Here is a 25,600-nt window from a genome sequence, read left to right as displayed (position 1 = left end):
GCTCAAACGAATCCTAGGCGAATTGTTTAGTTGGCTGAGCACAGGTCCTGGGGCTGTGAGTGGGCTAAAGGGAGAACGACTCCAGTTGTGAGCAAGGTCCGCAGATCCTGCTCTAGTGCTCCCTGAACCCCCATGCTGGTCAAACCAGGACAGGGACTGCTCCTGCAACGGCGCTCCTTGTTTTGGAAGGGACCCTATTCCTGAAAAACCTCCGTGCAGTTTGCTTCCAATGGAAGGGGAGACTCCAGATAATTCCGTTTGAACCTCTGCACTGGGCAGAATTACAAGCTGGGGCCCTTGGCGGACATTCTTAACTCTTAAACTGGGAGACTTCGGTTTAGAAATATCCCCGGCTTCATCTGAGTATTCTAGCCCATAAAAGAATGCCCTCATTCTCAGATGGGGACTCCAACTCCGCAGAGGTAGCTGTGTCCGCATCCCAAATGAGAGCTCCGCTCCAGAGACAGGACCCCAACCCAGAACACTCTCATTTCTGATTCGGGGATCCAGGCTCTCTAGACCTAGTTAAGGATCTATGTTCCAAGGTGTCAGTTGAGCACACAGCCTCAAAGGAGATGGGATACTTCTCACTGAGATTATCTCTGGCGCCAAGAAAGGGGTTCTTGTCCCGAAAAGCTATGCCACCGCAGTCCCAAGCGGAAACCTCACTCTGGGGAGCCATTTCTAGGGAGACGACGTCGGCGAAACGCTTCCCCAATTCTGAACCCGCCGGTCCTCTCTCTGCGCCAGATTTTACCCCTTCTTCGCCCCGCCCCTTAGGTGCCGCCCCCACTGCGGACGCTGAGGGGCCGGACCGCTCTTCCCGGCATGCATTGCCCGGGACCTGACAAGTCGGGCGCCAAGCGCGGGGCCGATCAGCCTTCCCAGAATTCTTTGCGCGGCACCTGGTGACAAAATGGCTGCCCGAGGGAGACGGGCGGAACCTCCGGGCCGGGAGGCGGCGGGCCCCGCGGCGGGCGGTGGCGGCGGGAGCCGATGGGCTGAGTCGGGGCCCGGGACATCGCCCGAGAGCGGGGACGAAGAAGTGTCGAGCCCGGTGTCGGGCGGCGTGAACTTGTTCGCCAACGACGGCAGCTTCCTCGAGCTGTTCAAGCGGAAGATGGAGGAGGAGCAGCGGCAGCGGCAGGAGGAGCCGCCCCCAGGCCCGCCGCGACCCGATCAACCAGCTACCGCCGCCGCCGCGGGTCCTGGGGATCCGAAGAGGAAGGGCGGCCCGGGCCCCACGCTCAGCTTCGTAAGGAGCCGCGGGGGTGGGGGCGGGCGCCAGGGCCTTCCTTGGCAGAGAGAATCGGGCCCAAGAGAGGGGATCGGGATCCAGGATACCCTCCAGTCACGATGAGGGGTGCATCCAGATCACCCTGCTGAAGATGCGGAACCTGGGTTCCCGACGAGACAGGTTTGGGGGCGAACTTCGGGAGCCCCCTGGCCTGCTCGCGAGAACCGAGAGCCGGGGACGGGGAAACCAGGATACTAGGGATTCCTGTTTGAGTGGTACCGGAACTGTGAATACCGAAACTATCAACTACAATTAGGAAGGGGAGCAAGTTAAAATCCAGAGTCTAAGATACGTTTGGATTAGAGACACAGACCTCTTACTGTGTACGTTAGGAAATTTGTTTGGCTTCCCTGAGTCCCATTTGTTCAGTGTGTCTATTTATTGAACACCTTACCTTGTGCTGGGCATTGTGGTAGGTGTTGGATAGGCCCTGGTGAACATGGCAGAGAAGATCGCTGCTTTCTTGGAGCGGTGGGGATTACCTACCTTAATTTTTTTGTATTTGGAAAAATGGACATCATCTCATCTGATGTAATGAGAGTTCACTGAGGCCATCCTGGAAAAGTAGTTAGTATGGGGCCTGTCTTATAAATAGGGTTGAACCAGTCTTTTTCAGTTGGGGATGATCTTCCCATTTGCAAAGTGTGGAGACATTTTTGGTTGTCAGGACTGCGGGCGGGAGTGCTACTGACATCTGAGTGGAGACCAGGGGTGTCGTTCAGTACTTTGCAATGCACAAGGCAGCCCTCCTCATGCCCCCACCCCCAATTCTCCAGCAGAGAATGATGCAGCTCCAAAAGTCATCAGTGCAAGATTGAGGAATTTTAGACTAAATAAATAACATCTATATAGATTGCTCACTCTGAGCTTGTTTTGTCTCTGGTGTTGAAATCAAGTCCCCATAGTGTGAAGAAAAAAGTTTTGAGACTCACAGACCGGGGGACGAGTTTCTTCATCCACCAAAAAATGAGCTTAGTCCCAGCGGGGCAGGTCACTTAATCGTGAGTTGAGCAGTGGCGATGGGATGATGATTGTGGAGCTTGTTGCAGTCCACAGGGAGACATCATTCAGTGGGAGCCGATGGGGGACCAGGACAAAAGTCAAGAGTGAGACTTATGTTTGAGGAAGGGGAACAAGGGGCAGGAGCTGGGTGGGTGTGAGAGTGGTGTGGAAGCCAAGTGCCCCGTCTCGAGTGGAAGTAGCCGTAGTTATCCCTGCCTTTTTCATTGGTTCATTGAAGGGCTGTTGGGGAAGCACCCTCAAAGAGGCCAGGCCAGTTTAGGTGCTGGGACACAGTGTTGCTTTGTGGTTAAGGATGCTGCTCTGTGGCTTGGACTCGCATGATCCTGAATTCAGTTCCATTGTTTGCTGCCAGCATGACTGAGGGTACAGGCCTCTCCTTCTCAAAGATGTTTTTTCATGTAAAAAATTAGGATGGTTGTAACTGTCAAAGTGAAAGGAGGTGAAACACGCAAAGCACTTGGCACAGGGCTTGATGTACAGTAAGTGCTTCATAAAAGCCTGTGTGGTCACTGCTAGGGGAGGGTGAGGCTTCAGCATGGAGAGTGAGGATGAGCCCGGCCTCACTGGTGTGGGGGTTCTTCTCGCTCCCTGGGAGGGCCGCCTGGGGGCCCATGACTACCTGGGCATAATGGGCCCAGGGCAGGCGCTAAGAGTCGCGTGTGCTCCTCTCTGATTGCTGCGCAGGTTGGCCGGCTGGCGGAGCTGGGCGTGGCGTCGGGACGGGCCACCTGGCCGGGCTAGGAAGGTATAGTGGGCCTCAGCGCCGCCAAGGGCGGGCCCGGCTCCTGTAACCGTTGCAGTCTTCTGTCCCTTCACCCAGGTGGGCAAGCGCAGAGGCGGGAACAAACTAGCCCTCAAGACGGGAATAGTAGCCAAGAAGCAGAAGACGGAGGATGAGGTGAGCAGGCTAGGTGTCGGGGGCTCCCCATGAGGCCTTTCCTTTCCAGCCTCTGCACCTGGCTAACCAGCCCTGTCCCTCCCTGTCCAGCATCTGGGCCTCGGAATGGGGGTACTGGGTGGGGGAGGAGGGCTTTCAACAAGGTCCCCGGATAATGACTCTGAATGTTTTTACCTCAAACTCAGATCTCTGGGGTGGTGACACTGGGGGTGGGTCAGCTGTCTCAGGACAGTCCTGACCCCAGTTTCTGGCCTCCCTGGCATTCCCTCTCCAACCTCCTGCGTGCCCCTACAGGTATTAACAAGTAAAGGTGACGCGTGGGCCAAGTACATGGCAGAGGTGAAAAAGTACAAAGCCCACCAGTGCGGCGATGATGATAAAACTCGGCCCCTGGTGAAATGACCCCCTTCTTTCCCCGCCTGCCCATGGCCTGGGACTCTCTGCGATGTACATAACTATTTAATGCGGCGGCAGTGGCGGCAGCCTTTCCCCCCAAGGACTTAAACACAGAAGGAAACCGAGATGCTTCCCGCAGCCGCGGACGATCCTCCAGGACTCTTTTTTACCTTGAGCACTTGCCTCCTGAGACTTCATAGAACAGTGGTTTACTGTCCCCTTTCTCCCCACCTCCTCGCTCTCTCTGGCTCTTACTGTCTTCCTCTTCTTACCCTCCCTTTCCTCCTCTCCTTAGCCATCACTTCTGGGAAGTAAAGAACTTGACTTAGTGCCGGAGCTGTGTGATTGGTTTGCTTTCTTCGCTCCTTCCAGCCTAACCCTCCCTTGCTGTGCTCACCGAAGCCTGGATCTGGCCTGGTGAGGGGCGAGAGGAGTGAGTGATGGGGGTGTACCCTGTCAGCAGGCCCGGCCTGGACTCTTCCCCAGGACCCATTCCCCCTACCCCTGACTGCATCCCCACTGGTGCTCCTCGTGTTCAGGGGCTCTTCACATCTCATTGGGCTGGGCATTCAGCAGACACCGAGTACCTACTGTGTGCCAGGGCTGGGCCCTGCGGTCACAGAAGAGACCACCATGGCTCCCTGTCCTTGTGGAAGGAAACAGACAAAAAGGGGAAGCCATTTTGGGAGGTTCCTGGGAAGAAGTACAGGGTAGAGTCTGGGGAAGGGTGTCTGTTTTCACTGACATCTGGCCAGGGACCTGAGGGAGGTGAGGAAACGAGTTCCAGGAAGAGGGAACAGCCGGTTAAAAGGCAGGAGGGAGAGTGCCTGGCCCTTATGTGGAACTTCCAGGACGCCTGTATCATTGGAGCCAGGTGAGTGAGGGGGGTGGGTGGATTAAATACAGAGCTTTGTGTGTTAGGGCAAGAACTTGGAACTTCACTCTTAGTGAGAAGAAGCCTATGGTGGTTTTGAGCTAAGAAGCAACCTAGTGTGTTTTATATTTTAACAGGATCTGCCTGGCTGAAGTGGGGCTGGGGTGGAACCTGGGAGACGGGAGGATGGGCCATGAGCTGGGGAGCTGGGGTGCTGGGCTGTTGGCAGAGGTGGAGGTGGGGAGGGCTGGGATCTGGATTCCACTGTGGCTGCTCTGTCCTTCCAGCTACTTCCAGTCCTTCCAGGGAGGCTGTGATTGTCCCTGCCTGGCCGTGTGTACGATCAGAAGGAGTACACGGGTTTGTCCCACCTGTATACATAACTGTTGATGTGTTAGGGGACCGAGTTGTTCTAAAGGAAGTCTGACTCCCCTAGTGTTCCTCTAATTCTCCCAGTACTTCTGTGCCTTTGTTCATCCTCTTGGAGCTGGAATATTTTAAGATGATGTTGCCTTCCAACCCCTTCACAGACCTAAAAGACTTGGGGCTCCCAGCATGGCCCCACCTCTTAGGCCTTCCCAGGCCTGAATGCTGAGCAGCTCGGCACTCCGGCCTATCCCAGGGTCGGGATCCTGTCTCCCTTCTATCAGCAGAGGACCAGGACTTGGAGGATCGTGGTGGTCCCTGGGACCTGTGGAGGCCGAGGGAGGAAGGGCAGACAGCTGTGGTCCTGGGAGAGGGCTGAGGTGGCAGCTGCTTGGCTTCAGACTCTGCGTAATCCAGCCTGTGGGGGTTGGGGTGGAACACCAGACCAGACAAAACTCGCTGCCCTAGTGGAGGTAACATAATAGTTGGGGGGGAAACAGTCAAGAAACAAAATAAAACATAGAACACATCAGATGGTTATACATCCTGTGTGTGGGGGTGGAACTTGAAATGGCTGAGTAGATTGAGTGCTGGCCTGTGAACCAAAGGGTCACTGGTATGATTCCCAGTCTAGGGCACATGCCTGCGTTGTGGGTCAGGTCCCCAGTGCGGTGTGTGCAAGAGGCAACCACATGTTGATGTTTCCCTCTCTATCCCTTCCCCTCTCTGAAAATAAAAAAAGAAGGAGGGGGGACTGAGATGATAGTGGACAAGATGGCAATTTTAAGTGGGTCAGGGAAGGCCTACCTCCCTGAGAAGGTGGCATTTGTCCTAAGTTCTCAAGGAGGTTGGACTGACAGTGAAGTCTGGAAGTGTTCCAGGTGGAAGGAACAGGTGCAAAGACCCCAAGCTGAAACCATGCCTGACTTGAAGGGGAGTCAGCAAGCCGGCTTTGGAGCAGGAGACATACCTCCTCTCATTTCCTGCTAGCGCACGGTCAAGCTTGTCTGGTTTATTTTCCACATTGGCTCGAAGTGCTCTCCTTCCTACTCTGGGAATGCTAAGCTGGCCCATGTGTTGGCTTTAGCCTTGGGGATATGGGTTGGGGGGAGGGGACATAGCCAGTGGAGCCATCTCTACCTCCTCCCTCAAAGCCATCAGCAGTGGTTGGATCTTTAAAAAGAAACACAAGGGAGAAAGTAGGTCACCCCTGCAGCAGCTCTGCCTCTATTTTGAAGTGTCAGGAGGCAGGAGGGGCTGGTGGAGTCCTGTCACTTCTCTTCATGGTGCTCACCACTTTGACCTGGGGAAAGACTAAAGGGAGAGGAAAGCCAAATATCAGGTCTTGGTGTGTCACATAGCCCCTGGCTTCAAACGATTCTGATGCCTGTTAGCTGTGTGACCTTGGGTAAGTCACTAAGCCTTTCTGTGCCTCAGATTCTTCCTCTACAAAATGGGTAAAATGCAGAACCATCTCTAGAGTCAGGTTCTAATGTAGGGGCAATGTTCATGTAGTCAGTGGTAACCCTGACATTGCAAACAGCTGTCATTGTTTTTCTGGGTGAAGCAACTGGCTTGTGTTTGGAAGTTGTGTCTGAGAAATGCTGAGCTTTTTTAATTTTTTGAGACGACTGTTAAATTTATTAAAATCCATTTATATAGTGTTTCACAGATAAAAAAAAAAAAAAGAATCCTCAACATTCAGGCAATGAATTCTATTCTCAGAAGTGTTTTGTGAGAGATCAAATTCTTTGCTCTCCCTCCAAAAACAAAAACACTTCTGCTTATACTTCTGAAAATGATGCATTTATTACATCACCTCTCAAGAACAATGCTATCGAGATCCCAAAACTCTGCAGAGAGTGAGGAAAACCTTCAGAATGTAAAGCTTCATCACCTTTAAACGCGTATGCAGTGTGAAAAAATGCTCAGGCAGAGAGAGGCTATTGTAAAGTGATAAGCGTTTGTCTCTGATCTCAGATTCACGGTTGGGCATCAGCTCCTTGAGTTTCATTTGCCCTGAGAGCTTCTAGATGAAGTTAAGTTTGCCGTGCACTTGGCTGTACAGAGAATTACATTAGGAAACCTCCTGACAGGCAGTAGGTGCTTTAGAAATGGGGGCGGTGGCGGGGGGCAGGGGTTATCCAAGTTAATACACCGGCTGGGGAGAAGAAAGACTTCCGTCAGTCCCAGTACTGTGGACCATACGGGCAGCACGGGCCACATTATTCCACCCTGATCCACCCTCCACAGAGGCTTGCACAGAGTCGCTAGAAACTATGTTAAAAGGGAGGTGCACCCTAACAGATTCTTTCCTGCGTCTGTAACCCTTACATGGGGCAACCTCCAACCCTAAGCTGGAAACTACCTGTCGTAAGCTCTCCGGAAACCTCCAAACTTCGTGTTATCCCCTTAACTTCACTCTTCTGCTCTACGCCCACCTCCAGGGCTCTTCAGATATCCAGGTTTTGAGCCCCGTAAGCCTGCGCGGCAGGAGGTAATTTATAGTTCAGCAAGTTCAGCGCTAGGGAAGGCCATTGCGCAGGCGTAGGCGGCGGCTCTGCGCACGTGTCTCTCAGGTCTGGTGTGTTCGTCCAGCCTAGATCACTGTGTTCGGGATCCAGGCTCCTTCTTTAAGGAACCCGACTGTCGGACAGGAGCAAGGCGCCAGCGGACCATTCCTAAAAACAGTACTCTGCAAGAGAAGTCTTAGGTATCTGTTTTTCAAGAATGAACGGAGCCGGGACTGACTGCCAACGGGAAGTGGACTGAGAAACCTGTCCCCTTCCTCCAGGCTGGGTCAAGAATTGACCTTGTGCTTCTCCCAAGGCCAAAAGGTTCTCAGGGCAGGGCTGGATTCTTCTTTGGGATTAGAGCATTAGTTGATTCAGTAAATTCAGCAAACATTGCTTTAGGGAGGGGCTGAATACAATGAAAGGGCAGCCTTGGGCCTCTGGGGGTAGATGCCACGTTGTAAAAGAACAATTTTGGTGATGCTTAGTTTATCTCTAATCCCGCAAACTGTACGTATTTTTAATACCCATTTGACAAGCGGGGAAACTAACGCTGTGAGTTGAAGGAGGGAAAACTGGTCTTCCAGAGTCTCCAGCCCCTTCCTGCTCTTAAAAGGAAGAGGGCCCCCCCTTGTCCTCCGATGGTGCAAAGATCACAAAAATGTCTTCTTTCATGACCTGCCCTTGCCTAAATTTCCTGGGTTGTCCCACTTCATTCAGCTTCAAGTGGAGAAAGGAATTAGGCCGTTTCGATCCAGCGTTTATTTTATTCATTTCATTAATATTTTTATATTGTGAGTTTTTTTATATCCTTGTACTGGAAAATATATAATTTAAAATGTGGCAGAGGTTTCTGCAGAAAGCCAGCGCGTCTCAGGCACTCTTTTTGTCTGGATTTTTATACCTCCTGTCTCGGTATAAAGTCCACCCCAGGCTGTCTCCCCTCCACTCCTTCCTTGAGCACAGGCTGTATTTTTACCAAGTACCCTCTGGCTAGGGAGGGAGGCACAGTTCAATGCTTAAAGGAGGGGGTGACAAAGGCGCAGCTGGCTCTAACTGAGAGGTTCCCGTGTCTATGACACCTCAAAAGTCCCCACGCGCCACCAAACTAGACTGCCAGCAGAGAGCTTCCGCGTGAGAGCCGCTGAGGAAAACGAGATGCTGGGAGGACCGGCCGGCCAGAGAGGCCGAGAGACGCTAACTCCTGGTCACGTGATCCGACCTCGGCGGGGCCTGGGTCTCCCGGGTGCCAGGCCACGTGCGAAGGCTGCTGCTTCTAATTGGCTCGGCTAGGCCAATTTGAACGGCGTACGGAAGCCGCCGCGGCTCATCTAGGGCTGCGTGGTTTTTTTTTTTTTTTTTTTCCCCTCTCTCTCTTTTTTTAATTCCCTCTCTTTGGCTCCCTCTTTCCGCTCGAGTCTCACGAGAAGCCGCAGCACAAGGCGCCGCCGCTGCTGCCTCCGGCCCGGTAAGTGGGCCTCACTCAGAGCCAGACCATCTCGGTCCCAGTTTGCGCTGAACCCCGCCAAGGTCCGTGCTTGTGCAGCGTGCGGCCGGGGCATCAGGGCCACGCCAGACCCGGAAAGGCCGAGAACCTGGTTGGGCCCGATTCTCGAGGCAGCGAGAATGGGGAGAGGGTGGGTGGTGGGAAACCGAGCGGGGTTTAGCGGGGTGAGACCTCGGAGCCCGGCCAGGTCCCGGTGCCGTGAAAGTGGGGCGTCTGGAGTCGGGCTGGAGGGGATCTGATTGGGGGACGTCGCGAGGATCGGGTGTGTGTGTGGGGAGGTTGTTTAGGGGAGGCCGCACTGGAAAGTTGGGGGGCCTTGCTTGGCTCTGTTAGGGAGGCTCGTCAGACTTCGGCCTGGAGAGCTTTGCTGGGTCCGACTGTAAGGCGTCTCTGGGATCCGTTGCTGGAGGGGGAGAGTGTTCGGCCAGGCCTAATTGGAGAAAGCCGCAGGGATCCGACGAAGGGTTTCTGGCTCGAGGTGGTGGTGGGGCTTGGCCAAACTTGATCGGATAGCAGCGGAGATCTGTCAGCAGGAGATAATGCTGACTGGGGCGGAGGGCGGGAATGGGGGAAGGCTTGGGGAGACCTGATTGGGGAAAGGGACAGGGGCTTGTAAAAGGGGGCTCCTGTCGCGGGGTCGGAGCGGGGCATAGTTGACTGGCTGTCCTTCGGAGAGGCAAAGCGGTCCTGGCCTGATTAAGCACTGGATAGGTTCTGGCTAGGCCAGAATGGGAGAAGTCTAGCATCCGGCTGAGCTTGGTGGTCCGGATGGGGGGAGGCGGCAGGGATAAGGTGCAACTGGGGAGGCTTAGGGACCAGACCCGGGCAGAGCAGGCGTCAGGGATGTGACGGAGTTAGTTTAAGAGCTGGATTTCGGGAGAAGGTGGATCTTTGGGGACCGTGCTTGCACCCGGGAGACCATGGGGACGGGAGCATTATCGGAGGTCTGGGGCAGGGCACCTGGATGAAGAAGTGGCTGGGCCCTCTCCTAGCGGCCGCGAGGGACGCGGAAGCCTTAGGGCCTGCAGCCTGGAGCAGCGGCAGGGGCTGCCCTGGGAAGAAGGCCCGGCCACTGCCTCCCATGCCCCTCTTCCACAGCTCCCCGCCCGTGCTCCCGAGCCTGCAGGAGCCCGTGACTGCGTGCGCAGTGAATGGTGCAGCTGGCGGGGACCCCTCACTTGGGTTGGCTGGATTGGCGGCCTCTGCCTGCCCGTTGAGGGCACTCCCTGCATTCTACTTCCGCTGACCGTGGCTCCTACCCCCGCAGCTCGCCTTGTGCCATGGACTGGCAGCCAGATGAGCAGGGCCTGCAGCAGGTCCTACAGCTGCTCAAAGACTCGCAGTCACCCAATACAGCCACTCAGCGAATCGTGCAGGATGTATCCTTCGTTCCTTTTAGTCCTGGGGGAACCGGGCAGACATCTGTATCCCCTAAGGACCGCAGAGGGCCCACCCCCTAACCCCCTACCCCCCCCTAATCCCCAGACGGCTGTAGTTAGGAGCTAGGTGGCCTTGGCAGAGAGTTAAGGATTAGAATTTTGGGGCCTTATTCCCAGAAGAAATGTGACTAGGGGTTGGGGGGGATAGGAAATGATGCCTCTAGTTGGGACTCAGCCTTTGTGTAGGATCATGGTTAAATTTTTTGTTTCAATTGGTTATTTTAATAAAATACTGTAAGTTAAACTTTTAAAATATTTCAGGCACTGGCAAGTTTCACTTGAAAATGTAGACCACCTTCCCTTTTTTAAATTCCATTTTTTTTAAAAAGCAGGCAACATTGGACTGCTTGTGAGCAGACCTGAGTAGCAGAGGCCACCTTCAGACAGAGCCGGGTCTGCTCACTCTCTCCTGCCCTGGCCAGGCCTTCAAGAGTGGTGGGGAGCTCAGACATGCTCCCTTACCTCCTGGATGAATTTGATGTGCCTGAAACGTTGCATTGTTCTGCGACGTTTGACAGGTGGGGATTGACAGGTGGGGTCCCAGGAGCTGGCTACTTGGTCCCGGAGGTCAGAAGGTACTGTTAGCTACATGCAGTAAGGGGGCCCCACCTGGGGAAGGCCCTTGTCTCCTAAGCCCCTTAACAATCTGGCAGAAACTCAAACAATTGAACCAGTTTCCTGACTTCAACAACTACTTGATCTTCGTCCTGACCAGACTCAAGTCAGAAGGTATGATGCCTTCGATGCTTCTCCACGTGGGCTAGACCCTGTGCCCTCCCCTGTGGTCCCCTGAGCCTCAGCCCTCTTCCCCTAGATGAGCCGACTCGCTCTCTCAGTGGTCTCATCCTCAAGAATAACGTGAAGGCACATTACCAGAGCTTTCCACCGCCTGTGGCTGACTTCATCAAACAAGAGTGTCTCAACAACATTGGTGACGCCTCCTCACTCATCCGAGCCACCATAGGTAAGGGAGGCGAGGCTCAGCCTGTGATGACGCCCTGCGCTCTCACTCTCAGCCAAGAAGCACCTAGGAATGTTAAGGGTATTGATTCATCATGGATGGTAGAACTGTTACTATTCCTATTTTGCAGATGAGGAAACTGAAGCACAGAGAGGTTAAGGGACTTGCCTCATAAGTGGCTGAGCTCTGAAGTGACCAGTGCAGGTCCATGCTCTGGACCACTGCCTCCTGAAACATCTGTTCTTGCTTCGAGACAGTTAGTCAATGTCCAGAATTTTGTGTTTAGGTCCTGAGAGTGTAGCAGGTTAAAATCAGAGCTCCCTGCTCTTGCAGAACTTGGTGTCATGAATGAGGTAGCTTTGCCTTGGACCCCTCCTGATCCCTGGAAGGCTGCCTGGGGGAGTTAACATAAGAATGACTAGAATTTTTCAGCAGTTTATCTTAAACTTCTTCACTGCTGATATACGCCAACCCTGCTCTTTGTTATCCAGTTCCTAGTTTTATTGAGGTTAGTTGGCATATAATGACATATATTTTTTTCTTTAAAATCTTTGTGAACTTTTAAGACTTGCTTTTACAAGGATATTGTATGTAACTTTTAAATGGAAGACAGATGTACTTGCCCTAAAGGGAAACTAGTCTAAAAATGTAGTAAAGACAGAAAACAGTGTTAGATTTGAGATAGATGCTGGGGCCCACCACATGGGCTGATCTTGGGGCCTGCTGCTTCTGTTAAAGGAGACCCTCAGCCCTGACAGTACCCTCCTTTGATGCCAGCAGAAAGATGTGGACTTGGCAAGCTCATCCCTGGTGTCAGGCTCTGCTCTGAGTACTTGAGTTAAGTCATGGAAGTTTCCCAATAGTCCTAGTAAGCTGGAGGTCTTTGTACCCATTGAGGCACAGAGAGGTTAGGTAATGTGGCCAACAACACACAGACAGCGAGGGGACTGGGCTGTCTTCAGTCTACCTTAGGGAGCACCTATTCTAGCAGACGGTGAGCCAGGGTCCTTTGGAGTGTTGCCAGGGCAGCAGCTTCTCCTAGGAAAGACTGCCACCTTCTGGCTTTAGATAGTATCTCTTTGCTGACATCACCCACATTTAACCTACAGCCAGACACCTGTACTGCCCTTGCGCTTTAGATGCCTACTGCAGGTTGTACTTGGCTTTCTAGTAAGCAGTACAAGCTTTCAAGAGGCCATGTGACCCTGCAGGACCTTCCCCTTGCCCCCTCCCAGTCCTTACTTCCTCCCACTTTGCTCTGCTGGCTCCTTACCGACCTGTAAGCTCCCCAGGCCCGCCCCTGCCCCCAGGCCCTTGCACCTGCCATTCCCTCTGCTTGGGATGCTCTTTCCCCAGGGATCTGGATGGCTTCTCCCTCACCTCCTTCAGGTCTTTGCTCAGATATCAAGATAATCACCTGGTGGAAGCTCTGGACACCCAGTTTTAAATTGCTATCCTCATTCCCAGCCCTTGCCGGCCATCTTCTCTGCTTTATTTCTCCCTTTAGCTCTTGGCATATAGCCTCCCAGGCCTTTGGCGGGTTTATGTTAACCCTGCAACAGAGACTTTGTATTTAGTTCCGTGCTGCACCTTGGGGCGTGGAACAGACTTACAGTGAGGCTCAGAGGATCTCAAAAGGGGTGTAGGGCTCGAGAGGAGAGCATCTTGAGTGTGGCAGGGAGCACTGGGGTGCTGCGCAAGCCCACCTGCACCCAGCCTGAGGCCGCGTCCTTTCCTGGCCGCCCAGGCATTCTCATCACCACCATCGCTTCCAAGGGTGAGCTGCAGATGTGGCCTGAGCTGCTGCCCCAGCTGTGCAACCTGCTCAACTCGGAGGATTACAACACGTGTGAGGTAGGTGGCAAGTCATGGCCTGACTGGGTGGGAGCTGGGGCTGGACCTGGACCCACACCCATGTATGCTCCTCCCCACTCAGGGAGCCTTTGGAGCCCTGCAGAAGATCTGTGAAGACTCATCTGAGCTCCTGGACAGTGATGCCCTCAACAGACCCCTCAACATCATGATCCCCAAGTTCCTGCAATTCTTCAAGCATTGCAGCCCCAAGATCCGGTGGGTGCAGCTCCCCAGGGGTCTGCAAGGGGCCTGAGGTGGGCAGGGCAGGGGTGACCCACATGCCCACTCCCTGCCAGGTCCCATGCCATCGCCTGCGTGAACCAGTTCATCATGGACCGGGCCCAGGCACTGATGGACAATATCGACACTTTCATCGAGGTGGGCTGCCGGGTTGGAGTGAGCAGGGTGAGGGACAGAGGTCCCCACTGTGGCTGATCCTGCCTTCCCTGCAGCACCTGTTTGCCCTGGCCGTGGACGATGACCCTGAGGTGCGGAAGAACGTGTGCCGTGCCCTGGTGATGCTGCTGGAAGTGCGAATCGACAGGCTCATCCCCCACATGCACAGCATTATCCAGGTGTGCACACCTAAGCCTGTCTGGGAAGGTGCTGTGGGGTTGGGGGCACAGGGGAAGTGACCCCTAGCTAGGCAGGGCTTTCAGCTTTTCTTTCACCCACCCTAGTACATGCTGCAGAGGACCCAGGACCATGATGAGAACGTGGCCCTTGAGGCCTGTGAGTTCTGGCTGACGCTGGCCGAGCAGCCCATCTGCAAGGACGTTCTGGCTTCCCACCTGGTCCAGTGAGTGCTTCTCCTAGTCACTGTCCCACCCCAGCCTCCACCTCTTTTATCTCAGTTTACTTTCTGTACCTTCATACTTTTGCAAATGATATGAAATGTAGTTTTAATGACTTAAAAATTAAATAAGTTATAGGTGGAATAAACGAGAAGTCAAGAGAGGCTTCAGTCATAGCTAGATCCAGGTGCTGAAAGGATGTGAAAGGCAACTATCTAGTTTCAGATTTACTTCCTCTGCATTGGCTTCATTCTCAGGCGTGACCTTCCTTTAGGGTTGTGCTGTGGCCTTCTGTAGCTTTACAGTTTAGGGACCTCTGAGAAAAGAATTTCCTCTTGCCCAGTATCTCCGACAAAAGTCCTAGGGACAACTTGAATCACTCACCTATCCCCAGGTCAGTGGAAATTCTAATCAAAATTTCCAGTTCCAAGATTCATGGGCGCCAGCTGAGGGGCTGGCTGTCCTACCTGTTTATTCCCCTAATCTGGCCCCATATCAGAGAAGTGCCCAGTGACAGGGTCACATGTCCCTGCCTAATGGCATGCTGGGGATCAGGCTCTGTTCAAGCTTCTCAGTGTATTCAGAGGTCTGGATTGCCCAGCGTGGCCAGGTCTGCGTCAAGAGCCTTTCTGTGGAGCCAGGAGTGGTATTAGCTCTGTCCCTGTCACAGTGGCTGAGACTAAGTTGGGGTAGCTTCTGCTAAGGGAAATTAATGTATGTGGGGCCAGCAGAATCAGTGTGCGCCGTGCAGTCTGCCCTTGATACTCCCATCTGTAACTTTGCTTCCCACTTGTCCAGGCATTGAGTCCCCAGGGGACCCTGCCTGCCAATGAACAGCCTCTCTCCCAACAGGTTGATCCCCATCCTGGTGAATGGGATGAAGTACTCAGAAATAGACATTATCCTGCTCAAGGTCAGCCAGGCTGAATACTGGGTCTAGGCAGGTGGGTGAGGGTGGGGGCGTTGGGGCTGGGGACCTGGTGGTGCTTAGTGGTCTGCCTGGCCCACAGGGGGACGTGGAGGAGGATGAGGCAGTCCCTGACAGTGAGCAGGACATTAAACCACGCTTTCACAAGTCGCGCACGGTGACACTGCCCCATGAGGCTGAGAGGCCCGATGGCTCTGAGGATGCTGAGGATGATGATGATGACGATGCTTTGTCGGACTGGAACCTGAGTGTGTGGCTTGGGCAGGAGTGGCGGTGGGGTGGGGGGGCAGCAGCCCTGGGCTCCCTCTCGGGAGGTGATGGGAAGCCTAAGTGGAGCAGGCCGTGAAGGTCCTCACCGTGATCTCTGGTCTGGGGGTTTGGTTGAGGGGGCCCTGCCTGAAGGGCTTCTCTGAGCCTGCCCCCCAATTTCCCTTCCTACTTCAGGGAAGTGCTCGGCAGCTGCACTGGACGTTTTGGCCAACGTCTTCCGAGAAGAACTACTGCCCCACCTCCTTCCCCTGCTCAAGGGCCTCCTCTTCCACCCTGAGTGGGTGGTCAAGGAGTCAGGCATCCTGGTGCTGGGCGCCATTGCTGAGGGTGAGTGCCTTGCTGTCCTGGCTGTGCCTGACCTCTGACCTTTGTGCTGGCATGAGACTGGGTCTGGCCCAGGTGGGGCTCCTGGCGGGAAGGTGGGGGACACCATCATCCCTGAGTTCTCTCCAAAGGCCTTCTCAGCCCCTTCAGACGCTGTGGGATTTCAACCTCCCCCTCAATCTGTGAGCCTGAAAGGAACCCCAAAATCTGAAATGCAAACCCTCTTAATTCTCATGGAGAAATAATTCTGTGAGGCCGTCGGCATAATTATAGCTACAGTAGTAATAGCAGTCACTTCTGCAGTGCTGTCCCATGGTGGGCGGCCTGGCCTAGTCCTACGGGTTCAGCACCACCTGATGAGGTGGGGTTTATAAATGGGGAAACTGAGGTACGGGGGATATACACCACCTCCCCATTGACCCAGGGTGCAACAGGGCCTCCAGCCTGCTCCCTGGCTGCAGGGTTGGCCTGCCAGAATGTGTGTGCAGTGGTGGTGTTTTCTTCAAACTTCACGTGGAGCGCTGTTACTGGTGTGGCTTCTAGGTGCCTTTTGTCCTGATGGAATGTAAAGCTTGAATGACCAGAGGGGACTTTGTGAGTCTGTTACAGGCGTCACTTGTGACCGCCTCAGCATATAGTCCTGTCCTAAAAGTTCAGGAGCCCTCACCCTGGAGGACTATCAAAGCTTTCTAAGGAGAGGGAGGCTTCCGGTCAAGATGGAGGCATAGGTAAACACCTTGCATCTATGCACAACTATAGCAAAAAGTACAGCTATGCTACAAAACAGATATCACCCAGAACTGTCAGAAAATTGAGCTGTGTGGAAGTTCAACAACCAAGGATTTAAAGAAGCCACATTCATCCAGATGGGTAGGAGGGGCGGAGACTCATGGAGACACTGAGTGGCGTGGACAGGCGTGGCAATGGGAACAAGCGGTCTCATATCCACGTTTGGTGGACGAAAAACAGGAGGGATACCTTGGGAGCAAGGAATCCGAGCCCCAGTCCCGACCACCCAGCCTAGGGTCCCAGTGCCAGGAATATAAGTCCCCTTAACTTCTGGCTGTGAAAATCAATGGGGATTGGGGTGGCAGAAGAAACTGCATCCTCTTATAGGGCCTGCAATGAACTTGGGACTCACACAGACCCGTTGCCTGTGGGATTCAACACTAGAGCAACAGCTGGAAGGGCTCCAGTGGCATATGGGGAGACAGCTTCCTCTGAAGCAAAATTCTAGAGGCCAGGCAGTGGTATTGTCCCTTCTGGGAGCCCTCTCCCATACAGAGCCACAGAGTGGTGAAACAGTTGCCCCACCCTGGCAATTATGTAAGGCTCCGCTCCATGCAACTTAACAGGTGCAGCTGTCGGAGTCAAAGCTGGTCTACAGAATATGCAGAAACAAACACGTGAAGGCTGCCAAAATGAGGAGACAAAGAAATGTGGCCCAAATGAAAGAACAGAACAAATCTCTAGAAAAAGAACTAAATGAAATGGACATAAGCAACCTATCAGATGTATAGTTTAAAGCATTGGTTAGCAGGATGCCCCAGGAACTCACTGGGTACTTCAAAACCATAAAAAAGGCCCAGGCAGAAATGAAGGTTGCATTAAGTGAAATAAAGGAAAATCTACAGGGAACCAACAGGAAGGACATGAAGCCGAGAATCAAATAAATGATTTGGAATACCAGGAAGGAAAAAGCATTCAATCAGGACCACAGGAAGAAGAAAATGCAAAAAAATGAGGATAGGCTTAGGAACTTCTGGGACATTTTTAATTTAATTTATTTTTAGAGAGAGGGAAGGAGGGAGAAAAAGAGAAACGTCAGTGTATGGTCTCACACACCCCTTAGTGGGGACTTGGCCTGCAACCCAGGCATGGGCCCTGACTGGGAATCGAACCGGTGACCCTTTGGTTTGCAGGCTGGCTTTCAATTCACTGACCGACACCAGCCAGGGCCCTTTGGGACATTTTAAATGTACTAACACCCGAATTATAAGGGTGCCAGAAGAAGAGGGAGATTAGGAAGTTGAAAACTTAATTGAAAAAAATAATACAAGAAAAGTTCCCTAATTTGGTGAAGGAAATAGACATCCAAGTACAGGAATCAGAGTCCCAAACAAGATGGACGCAAAGAGGACCACACCAGGACACATAAAATGCCAAAGGTTAAAGAGAGAATCTTAAAAGCAACAAGGGAAGACAGACAGTTACCTGTAAAGTAGTTCCTGTGAGACTATCACCTGAGTTCTCAGGAGAAACTGCAGGCCAGAAGGGACTGGTAAGAAGTACTCAAAGTGATGAAAAGCAAGAACCTACAACCTAGATTACTCTGTCCAGCAAAGCTATCATTTTGAATGGAAGGGCAGATAAAGTGCTTCCCAGACAAGGTAAAACTAAAGGAGTTTGTCATTGCCAAGCCACTATGTGAGATGCTAAAGAAAATTATATAAGAAAAGATCAAAACAATGAACATTAACATGGCCATAAAATCACAAATATCAATAATTGAATCAAGATAGCAAACAAGCAGAACAGAAATAGACTCATAGATATGGAGACTATTTGGAGGGACTATCAGTTGGGAGGGGGATGGGGGAAAATGGGAAAGGTGCAAGGCTTTAGAAGCACAAATTAGTAGGTACAAAATAGACCGGGGCGGGGGCGGGGGGGAGGGGTTAAGAACGGTGTAGGTAATGGAGTAGCCAAAGAACTTATATTCGTGATCCATGGACATGAACTAAGGGGAACATGCTGGAGGAAATGGGGTTACCAGGTAAACGGGGGGCAAAGGGGAAAAAAATTGGGACAGCTATAATAGCATGATCGGTATACTTTAAAATTATGTAAGGAGAGGATCTGTCACGAAGTAAGTGTAGTATAGCTTATGTTAATGCACGTGTATATGTTAATTGACTACGTTAGGTGTTCCACATATTCATGGGAAAATACCTAGAAGAACTGACTCCATACCCATAAGAACAGATTATTTAATAGGAGTTGTACTATTGTCTGTGTTCTCTAATTGAAAAACATACGGTTCTTTTTTTTTAACTTTTTTTTTCAAAATTTTTTATTCATTGAGAGAGCAAAAAACATCAATTTTTTGTTCCACCCATTTACGAATTCACTGGTTGATTGTTGTATGTGTCCTGATCTGGGATCATTCCACAACCTTGAAGCATTGGGACAGCGCTCTGTCCAACTGAGCTACCCAGCCGGGGCTCATGGTTCTTTTTAAAAAAGAAGTTGAAAAATAGAAATTACAAACACCCCAGAAAGGTTTTGAAAGAAAAGGATTTTACATCCATCAGGGTCACTGCTGCCCACAAAGCCCAAGTTACTGTCCAGCCCGGTCATCTGTGAGTGAGTTACCGTGTTGGGGTGGAGCCGATGGCAGGGAAAGGTTTGCTCTGATGCCTTCCCCTCCTGACCCTACCTTTCACTGGCTCTGTGACTCCGAGCCACTTATTTAATTTCTGAGCCTCAGTTTCCCCATATATCAGGTTTTGCTGATCTTTTCCCCTAAAGGGTGGTTGTGGCCAGGCTCAGCTGAGCTCAGGTTTGCCACTCTGCCCTCCTTGCAGGCTGCATGCAGGGCATGGTTCCCTACCTTCCTGAGCTGATCCCGCATCTCATCCAGTGCCTGTCAGACAAGAAGGCCCTGGTTCGCTCCATCGCCTGCTGGACACTGAGCCGCTATGCCCACTGGGTGGTCAGCCAGCCGCCGGACATGCACCTCAAGCCTCTGATGACAGAACTGCTTAAGCGCATTCTGGATGGCAACAAGAGGGTGCAGGAGGCAGCCTGCAGGTGACTTCTGACCCCTGGCCCCACAGTCTTCACCCCCTGTGCCTCTGGCTGCCCCCCCGGGAAGTGATGACACTCAGTACCCCTGACATCCGCTGATTTCTAACGTATTCGTACTGGCTGATCCCGAGTGCCCCCTCCTGTCTATATGCTCATGGCCCAGCCCCCGCCTGTAGATGCCCACTGAGCCCTTTCCCACCTTCCAGTGCCTTCGCGACCCTGGAGGAAGAGGCCTGCACAGAGCTGGTGCCTTACCTCAGCTATATCCTGGACACCCTTGTCTTTGCCTTTGGCAAGTACCAGCACAAGAACCTACTCATCCTCTATGATGCCATTGGCACGTTGGCGGACTCTGTGGGCCACCACCTCAACCAGCCGGTGAGACCCCGCTGCAACTCCCTTCTCCCAATCCCTTGCTCCCCTCCGGCATCCGGTGACCTGGCAGCGACCCTGTGTCGACGGCACACTAGGGCCATGGCCATGACCTCAGCAGGCAGGCAGACCCGGCCCCTGCCCTCGCCCTGCTCCCAGTCTAGTGGGGGAGACAGACGGTTATGATACAGTGTGGTAAGTGCGGTGCTTGGGGAGCTCAGGGGCCTGTGGGAACCAGGATGCTGACCCAGGCTTCTGAAGGGACGGGTGGATAGGGTGGGGCTTGGGATAGGTCAGAAGAGTCTGGAGGTCTGGCTGGATGGTGAGGCGTTGCAGGGCCCCGTGAGCCACAACGAGGAGCCCAGGCTTCATCGCTCAGGCGATGGGCTATTAAGAGTCTCAGGGAGCCCTGCTGGTTCTCAGGCCATCACCTCTGCCCAGAGAGTCCCAACTCCCTGCTCTCCCTCCAGGAATACATCCAGAAGCTGATGCCTCCACTCATCCAGAAGTGGAACGAACTCAAGGATGAAGACAAGGACCTGTTCCCGCTGCTGGAGGTGGGTGGGCTCTAGGCTCCCTCCCGCAGCCCTGCCCTACCCCACCTAAGTTCACCTCTCCTGCCTTCCTCCCACTAGTGCCTGTCATCCGTGGCCACTGCCCTGCAGAGCGGCTTCCTGCCGTACTGTGAGCCTGTCTACCAGCGCTGCGTCACCCTAGTGCAGAAGACGCTGGCCCAGGCCATGGTGAGCACCCATCTGCCTACCCTTCTGCTGCTGCCATAGCCTGGCCTCTCGCCCTCACTCTCCTGCCCACCCCAACTGTGCCCAGATGTACACCCAGCACCCTGAGCAGTATGAGGCCCCCGACAAGGACTTCATGATTGTGGCGCTAGACCTGCTCAGCGGCTTGGCTGAGGGCCTGGGTGGCCACGTGGAGCAGCTGGTGGCCCGCAGCAACATCATGACGCTGCTCTTCCAGTGCATGCAGGTGGGTGGGCACCCTTCACAGATCTCTCACAGTGATGATACCCAACAGCCTGTATGGGCCACCCTGGGGGCAGGGGGCAGGGCCGGGAAAGGAGGCCTGTAAAAAAAAAACCTTGTAATTATTTTAAAAGGGGATTCAAATAAGTTATGAGTAAAAAGCTCATTTTGCGAGCCACCAATGTAGAAGATGGGAAATGTGAAAGCACAGCCCCTTCAGTATCACCCCAGACCAGGATGGCCAGCAGTTACATGTGCCTCCCCCATCTGTAGCAGTGTCCTGAGCGAGGCACTGGTTTACGTGACCTGAGCCCCAATATACATAGGGGACCCGCAGCCTCAGTGCTGGGAAGTGGAAGGGTCAGGCACTGCCCCAAGGACTGTTTTCCTACTGCCCTGAGCTAAGGGATTAATTGAGGTCCCGGCTTGTTGGGGGAGGGGAGCCCTACCATGCTTACCCTGCTCTGACCCCCAGGACTCGATGCCTGAGGTCCGGCAGAGCTCCTTTGCCCTCCTGGGAGACCTCACCAAAGCCTGCTTCATCCACGTCAAGCCCTGTATTGGTATGACACCCACCTTGTCCTTGTCTCATGATGCCAGCCCTGGCCTCAAGTGATGAAACGGTGACTAGGGAGGACTGTGACCGAACTGGGATGTATTCGTACTGTCTGATGGGGCCCTCCCAGCCAGGTCGGGGAGCTCACGCTGGCGGGTCTTCCTGCTCAGCACCCTTCTTTCTCCCCAACAGCTGAGTTCATGCCCATCCTGGGCACCAACTTAAACCCTGAATTCATCTCTGTCTGCAACAATGCCACCTGGGCCATTGGCGAGATCTGCATGCAGATGGGTGAGTGCCCTGTAGGTGGGCAGGCCCTGCCCGTCCCCATTGGCCTCTTCTTGGCCTGGGGACAGGAGTCTGGCTCTTGAGTGACAGGTTTCCTCAAGAGGGTGCCGGTGCTCCTTGAGGAAGGCTCCCATGGGCCAGGGGCAGGAGGACACCTCTGAGCATTTTCATCAGAGATGGGCCAAATGACTGAAAGGCCATCTGTGATTGGCTTCTGCAAAGAGGCAGGTCAGGAGGCCTGTTCTGATTGGACTGTTTGCCACCTTCCCACCCCGGATGCAGTTGGCTGAAAGGCCCTCACTGGGATTGGTAGGGAGACTGTGGCTGCTTTCCCCTCCCCACAAGGAAGCTGGGCCGTCTGGCTGCACCTTGGTGTTCAGCGGTGACTCCTGGGAAGCTTCTGGTGTTTGGAGGGTCTGTCTCCAGTTGGTCGTGGGTCCAGGCCTGGAGACCAACTGAAGGTTTTCCACTCCCTCACTGGACGTGGTTGGCCAGAGTCTAGATGTAACAGGGGTGGGTGGCGTAGGTGTCATGGGCTGTGTGCAGCTGACTATCTGGTCCCCCAGGGGCAGAGATGCAGCCCTATGTGCAGATGGTCCTCAACAACCTGGTGGAGATCATTAACCGGCCCAACACACCCAAGACGCTGCTGGAAAACACAGGTGGGCGCCAGGTCTGGGCTGCCGCCGCCCCCTTGCTTCCCTCCCAGAGGTGGGCTTCTTGGCTGGGAGGGTAGTTAAGTGGCTTTGGGAATGAACCAGGGAAGATATCTGGAAGGACCTGGAAAGGGTTCTGGGAGGAGAGGCAAGAAAGATGCTGGCCTGGGAGGAAGTCCCAGGCTGGGCCAAGCTCCTGGGCCCTGGTGGCTGGCAGGCGCTATTCCCTTGGAGTCTGTGGGGCAGGGCTGGTGCCTGGTGCCGGAGGCCCCGCCACGTACCGTCCCGGGGCCGCTCGGGGTTGCAGGTCGTCTGACGAGTCCCTCTGCCATTCCAGCCATCACCATCGGCCGCCTGGGCTACGTGTGCCCACAGGAGGTGGCGCCCATGCTGCAGCAGTTCATCCGGCCTTGGTGTGTGCTCACCTGAGTGGGGCCTACTGTGTGGTGGGCGGGGCAGCAGTAGGCCCCACCCCGTGCCCTTGCCTGTGCCTGCCCAGCCCTGCCCACCTGTAGATGCACGTCCCGGCTCCATCGTCCACTGACCCCCTGCCTCCTCCATGCCCCCTAGACACATGGCCCGGCCCACCCCAGCCCCACCTCCCACTGTTCCCTGTGGATGGCCCCTCCTGCCCCAGCCCTGCCGGCTGATTCCCTGCTGCTCACCTTCCCCACAGGTGCACGTCCCTCAGGAACATCAGGGACAATGAGGAGAAGGACTCAGCCTTCAGAGGCATCTGCATGATGATAGGCGTCAACCCTGGGGGCGTCGTGCAGGTTGGGGCGGCTGGGCTCTGAGGGAAGGCACTGGGGCTGGCTTGGCCCACCCCTCACACGGGATTCGTCACATTTCAGGACTTTATTTTCTTCTGCGATGCTGTAGCCTCCTGGGTGAGCCCGAAGGATGACCTTCGGGACATGTTTTATAAGGTGAGGCTCCCGCTTCACCCTGATGTAGTCCCAGGAGGCGGCAATGGGGAGACCCTCTGGGGGAAGAGGCCAAGTTCATCTGCTCTGTTCTGGGCGCCCCTCCTCCCCCACACGCAGATTCTCCATGGCTTCAAAGATCAAGTTGGGGAGGAGAACTGGCAGCAGTTCTCGGAGCAGTTCCCGCCGCTGCTCAAGGAGAGGCTGGCTGCCTTCTATGGGGTCTAGAAGAGCATCGCGACTGTCAGGTGAGGGGGCTGCATGTATACGGGGCTGGTGCTGTCACGGGCTGGAGAGGCACAGGCCCTGACACCTCCTCTTCCTGCAGGTTTCTGTCTGCGTCGTCATCGGAGGGGTTGCTGGGGAGCACGCTGCGTCCAGAAGTTGCCGTGCCCTGGTCGAGGGGGGTTAGGGAGGAGTGAGTGGGACCCAAATCCAGATGCCTTCCCTGTCCATCTACCTGCCACGCCTGGCCTGTGTGGCCAGCCAGCGGTGGGCAGGTGGGTGGGGCCTCCACACATCCTACAAACGGGAGGGGGGTGGGACTTTGTGGCAGCAAGGGCCCCTTTCTCTGAGTGGGGTCACCTCAGGCAGCCCACTTGGGCCAGCCATGTGGGAGGGAAGAGTCAACACAGCCGACTGAATCCGGCTTAGGATGAAGCAGGGGGAAAGCAGGCGGGGAGGGGGGTCCCTGTAGAGATGCGTACACTCACGTACACACGTGGCCACACGCATGTGCGGGCATTGCTGCCAGCCAGGCTGGGCCAGCCGCCCCACCATTTCCCTGACTGCATGGAGACAGTAGAATTAGTGAACCCCTGAGTTAACCCGTAAGGCCTTCCGTGTAACCTGCATCTAGAGTTTAAGAAGCTTCTGCTGTTTTACTGGAATTGGCGATGATTGGGGAGGGCTGGGTGGGTTGGGGTCCTCTTCCGGGAGCCCGGGGCGGGGTAAGAGGACGGCCACCTTGGGGCTGCCCCGTGAGCACGCACATGCTTTGGACCTGCTCTGCACACGTCCTGCCAGCTCTCTGGCAGCCTCAGCCAGAGTGTCCCCCTCCTTGTCCCATCCCAGTCAGAAGAGTGGAGACCCGGGGAATGGCTGGGGCTGACCAGAGGTCTCCCTTTCCCCCTCTCGTGCTCCAGTGACTTTTGAAGACACTGGCCTGGGGCCTTTTTCTGAGAGAGCTGGGTTAGCCAGAGCTGCTGACATGCCCTCTGCCTCTCTCCACAAGCATGTCCATTTTAAGGGCAATCTGTTTCTCTGCTTCTGAGAGCCTTCCTCAGGTTCCAGGCCCGCGTTTCTAAGATGAGGGCTGGGGCATTTAACTGATGTGGATGCAATGAAGGCTTATACTTTGGCAGCAAGAAGGAAAGGCAAGGGCTTGGTGGAGGGGTGGTGTCCTCCCGACCTTGAGGCCATGGGGCTTCCTGTTCATCACTGCTCCCAGGGGCCCTGAGACCCCACCGGATTGAGGTAGCAATTGTAGGGACCCTACTGGGATCAGTTGGGGACGTGGTCACAGTGGGAGAGGCTCCCCTAGAACCAGAGGGAGTGTGGTTCTGAGTTGGCCTCGAAATGAAGCTGGGTCCTGCCCCCCCTTAAGGATTTCTTTTTTCTCCTCCCCTGCTTTTTACTTCTTTGGGGGCCCCTTTTGGGGTTTTGGGGGGTTTGCTGGATTCTTGCATCCTGGCGCTGCTCTGTCCATCCCACTGGGTTCCTGAACCCCACCCCCATCACGGCCCTGTGTCTTTTCTCAGACAGGGTTAGGCCCTGCCTCTATTCCAAGGGGCACTTGGTGCACATTCCATAAACTCAGCTGGTTCCCCCTCCCCACCTTGGAAACTCCAGCAGGTTTCTGGAAGCCATTTGTAAAAAAGAAAAAAAAAATTTTTAAAGACCATTTAATTTTCTGGTAATTCCAGTTCTTTGGAGCATCCTCTGCAGGGCCTTGGGGAGTGTGGACAGGTTGGCTGGCTGGCTGACGGGCGTGGAAACTCCTCCACCCAACTTGAGGGCAGGACTCCAGCCACCTCCAGGGAAGTGGGAGCCTGGTTCATTGACTTTCTTTTCTTTTCTTTTCTTTTCTTTTTTTTTTTTAAGAAAACTATTTAATTTTTAATTTATTTTTGGTTGATTTTTGCACAACGAAGTTGTAGCTTCTCAACCTTCTCTCCTGCCCGGGGCTGCGGACCCTGACTGGCCTCGATCCGCAGATCCACTTGTTCCCATGTCCCTCCTCCCCTTCATTTTCTTCCTCCTGCGGGCTCCAGGGTCTGTCCATTTGTTACCATGCTGTGCTGGGGATTGGCGCCGAGGTGGCGTGAGATTCCACTTGTGTAGAACTTTGTTGAGTAAAGATCAGTTTCTTGTGAATCTTGGTCTCCAATTGGCCTCTTGTGTCCTTGGCTTTGGCAGTAGAGATGCTGAGGGGGCTGGGAAGCTGTAAAAATGGGGGTGCACAGGACTCAGGAAATAACTGGAGTGGGGAAGGAAATAAGCAATAACCAGGCACATTTCTTGGGATCCCAAGGTTGAGTTTTCTTTCTTACAAAATGGTTAAGG

At 54.1% G+C, this 25,600-nt stretch overlaps 2 protein-coding genes and 2 non-coding genes across 11 annotated transcripts; all 4 read left to right on the top strand.

The window, feature by feature from the left end:
* Window positions 1-890: 890 nt before the first annotated feature.
* On the top strand, window positions 891-3,945 carry TRIR (telomerase RNA component interacting RNase). 2 transcript variants are annotated; one of them, XM_054563569.1, is made up of 3 exons: window positions 891-1,255; window positions 3,141-3,218; window positions 3,513-3,945. In XM_054563569.1, exons 1-3 carry the CDS (start codon window positions 917-919, stop codon window positions 3,618-3,620), a joined length of 525 nt encoding a protein of 174 aa, XP_054419544.1. In that variant the 5' UTR covers window positions 891-916; the 3' UTR covers window positions 3,621-3,945. The 2 variants fall into 2 exon arrangements, with proteins under 2 accessions (XP_054419544.1, XP_054419545.1); XM_054563570.1 differs by lacking the exon at window positions 3,513-3,945 and having other exon boundaries at window positions 891-1,232; window positions 3,141-3,217.
* Window positions 3,946-6,178: 2,233 nt separating this feature from the next.
* On the top strand, window positions 6,179-25,389 carry TNPO2 (transportin 2). Of its 7 annotated transcripts, none has more exons than XM_054563551.1 (25): window positions 6,179-6,262; window positions 10,142-10,253; window positions 10,967-11,042; window positions 11,128-11,277; window positions 13,022-13,128; window positions 13,211-13,344; window positions 13,425-13,506; window positions 13,581-13,703; window positions 13,809-13,927; window positions 14,775-14,835; window positions 14,933-15,098; window positions 15,295-15,447; window positions 19,032-19,257; window positions 19,461-19,632; window positions 20,097-20,183; window positions 20,262-20,369; window positions 20,455-20,613; window positions 21,085-21,172; window positions 21,358-21,456; window positions 22,020-22,115; window positions 22,417-22,522; window positions 22,786-22,885; window positions 22,964-23,038; window positions 23,156-23,283; window positions 23,364-25,389. In XM_054563551.1, the coding sequence occupies exons 2-24, from the start codon at window positions 10,155-10,157 to the stop codon at window positions 23,261-23,263; spliced, it is 2,694 nt and encodes an 897-aa protein (XP_054419526.1). In that variant the 5' UTR covers window positions 6,179-6,262; window positions 10,142-10,154; the 3' UTR covers window positions 23,264-23,283; window positions 23,364-25,389. The 7 variants fall into 7 exon arrangements, with proteins under 7 accessions (XP_054419526.1, XP_054419529.1, XP_054419527.1 ...); XM_054563554.1 differs by lacking the exon at window positions 6,179-6,262 and adding an exon at window positions 8,698-8,835 and having other exon boundaries at window positions 22,447-22,522; window positions 23,156-23,257; XM_054563552.1 differs by lacking the exon at window positions 6,179-6,262 and adding an exon at window positions 8,698-8,835 and having other exon boundaries at window positions 22,447-22,522.
* Window positions 19,315-19,383, top strand: LOC129062588 (small nucleolar RNA SNORD41). Its single transcript, XR_008528300.1, has one exon. It is a non-coding gene; the product is annotated as a small nucleolar RNA SNORD41 (small nucleolar RNA).
* Window positions 21,214-21,288, top strand: LOC129062589 (small nucleolar RNA ZL2). The gene has a single exon (XR_008528301.1). It is a non-coding gene; the product is annotated as a small nucleolar RNA ZL2 (small nucleolar RNA).
* Window positions 25,390-25,600: the final 211 nt, after the last annotated feature.

Source organism: Pteronotus mesoamericanus, unplaced genomic scaffold (assembly GCF_021234165.1).
Source record: "Pteronotus mesoamericanus isolate MK-2021 breed Mesoamerican mustached bat unplaced genomic scaffold, CSHL_Meso_final scaffold_827, whole genome shotgun sequence".
NCBI lineage: Eukaryota > Metazoa > Chordata > Mammalia > Chiroptera > Mormoopidae > Pteronotus > Pteronotus mesoamericanus.
The sequence above is the reverse complement of the archived record's forward strand: the minus strand, read 5'-3'. Positions and strand labels throughout refer to the sequence as shown.

What these genes read in the sequence shown, in the direction of transcription:
- TRIR (XM_054563569.1), top strand. Translation starts at nt 917, where the DNA reads ATGGCTGCCCGAGGGAGACGGGCGGAACCTCCGGGCCGGGAGGCGGCG. An exon ending in CGGGCCCCACGCTCAGCTTC is followed by an intron (nt 1,256 to 3,140) that starts GTAAGGAGCCGC and finishes CCCTTCACCCAG; the next exon opens with GTGGGCAAGCGCAGAGGCGG. An exon ending in AGCAGAAGACGGAGGATGAG is followed by an intron (nt 3,219 to 3,512) that starts GTGAGCAGGCTA and finishes GTGCCCCTACAG; the next exon opens with GTATTAACAAGTAAAGGTGA.
- TNPO2 (XM_054563554.1), top strand. Translation starts at nt 10,155, where the DNA reads ATGGACTGGCAGCCAGATGAGCAGGGCCTGCAGCAGGTCCTACAGCTG. An exon ending in CTCAGCGAATCGTGCAGGAT is followed by an intron (nt 10,254 to 10,966) that starts GTATCCTTCGTT and finishes ACAATCTGGCAG; the next exon opens with AAACTCAAACAATTGAACCA. An exon ending in ACCCTGGGGGCGTCGTGCAG is followed by an intron (nt 22,886 to 22,963) that starts GTTGGGGCGGCT and finishes GTCACATTTCAG; the next exon opens with GACTTTATTTTCTTCTGCGA.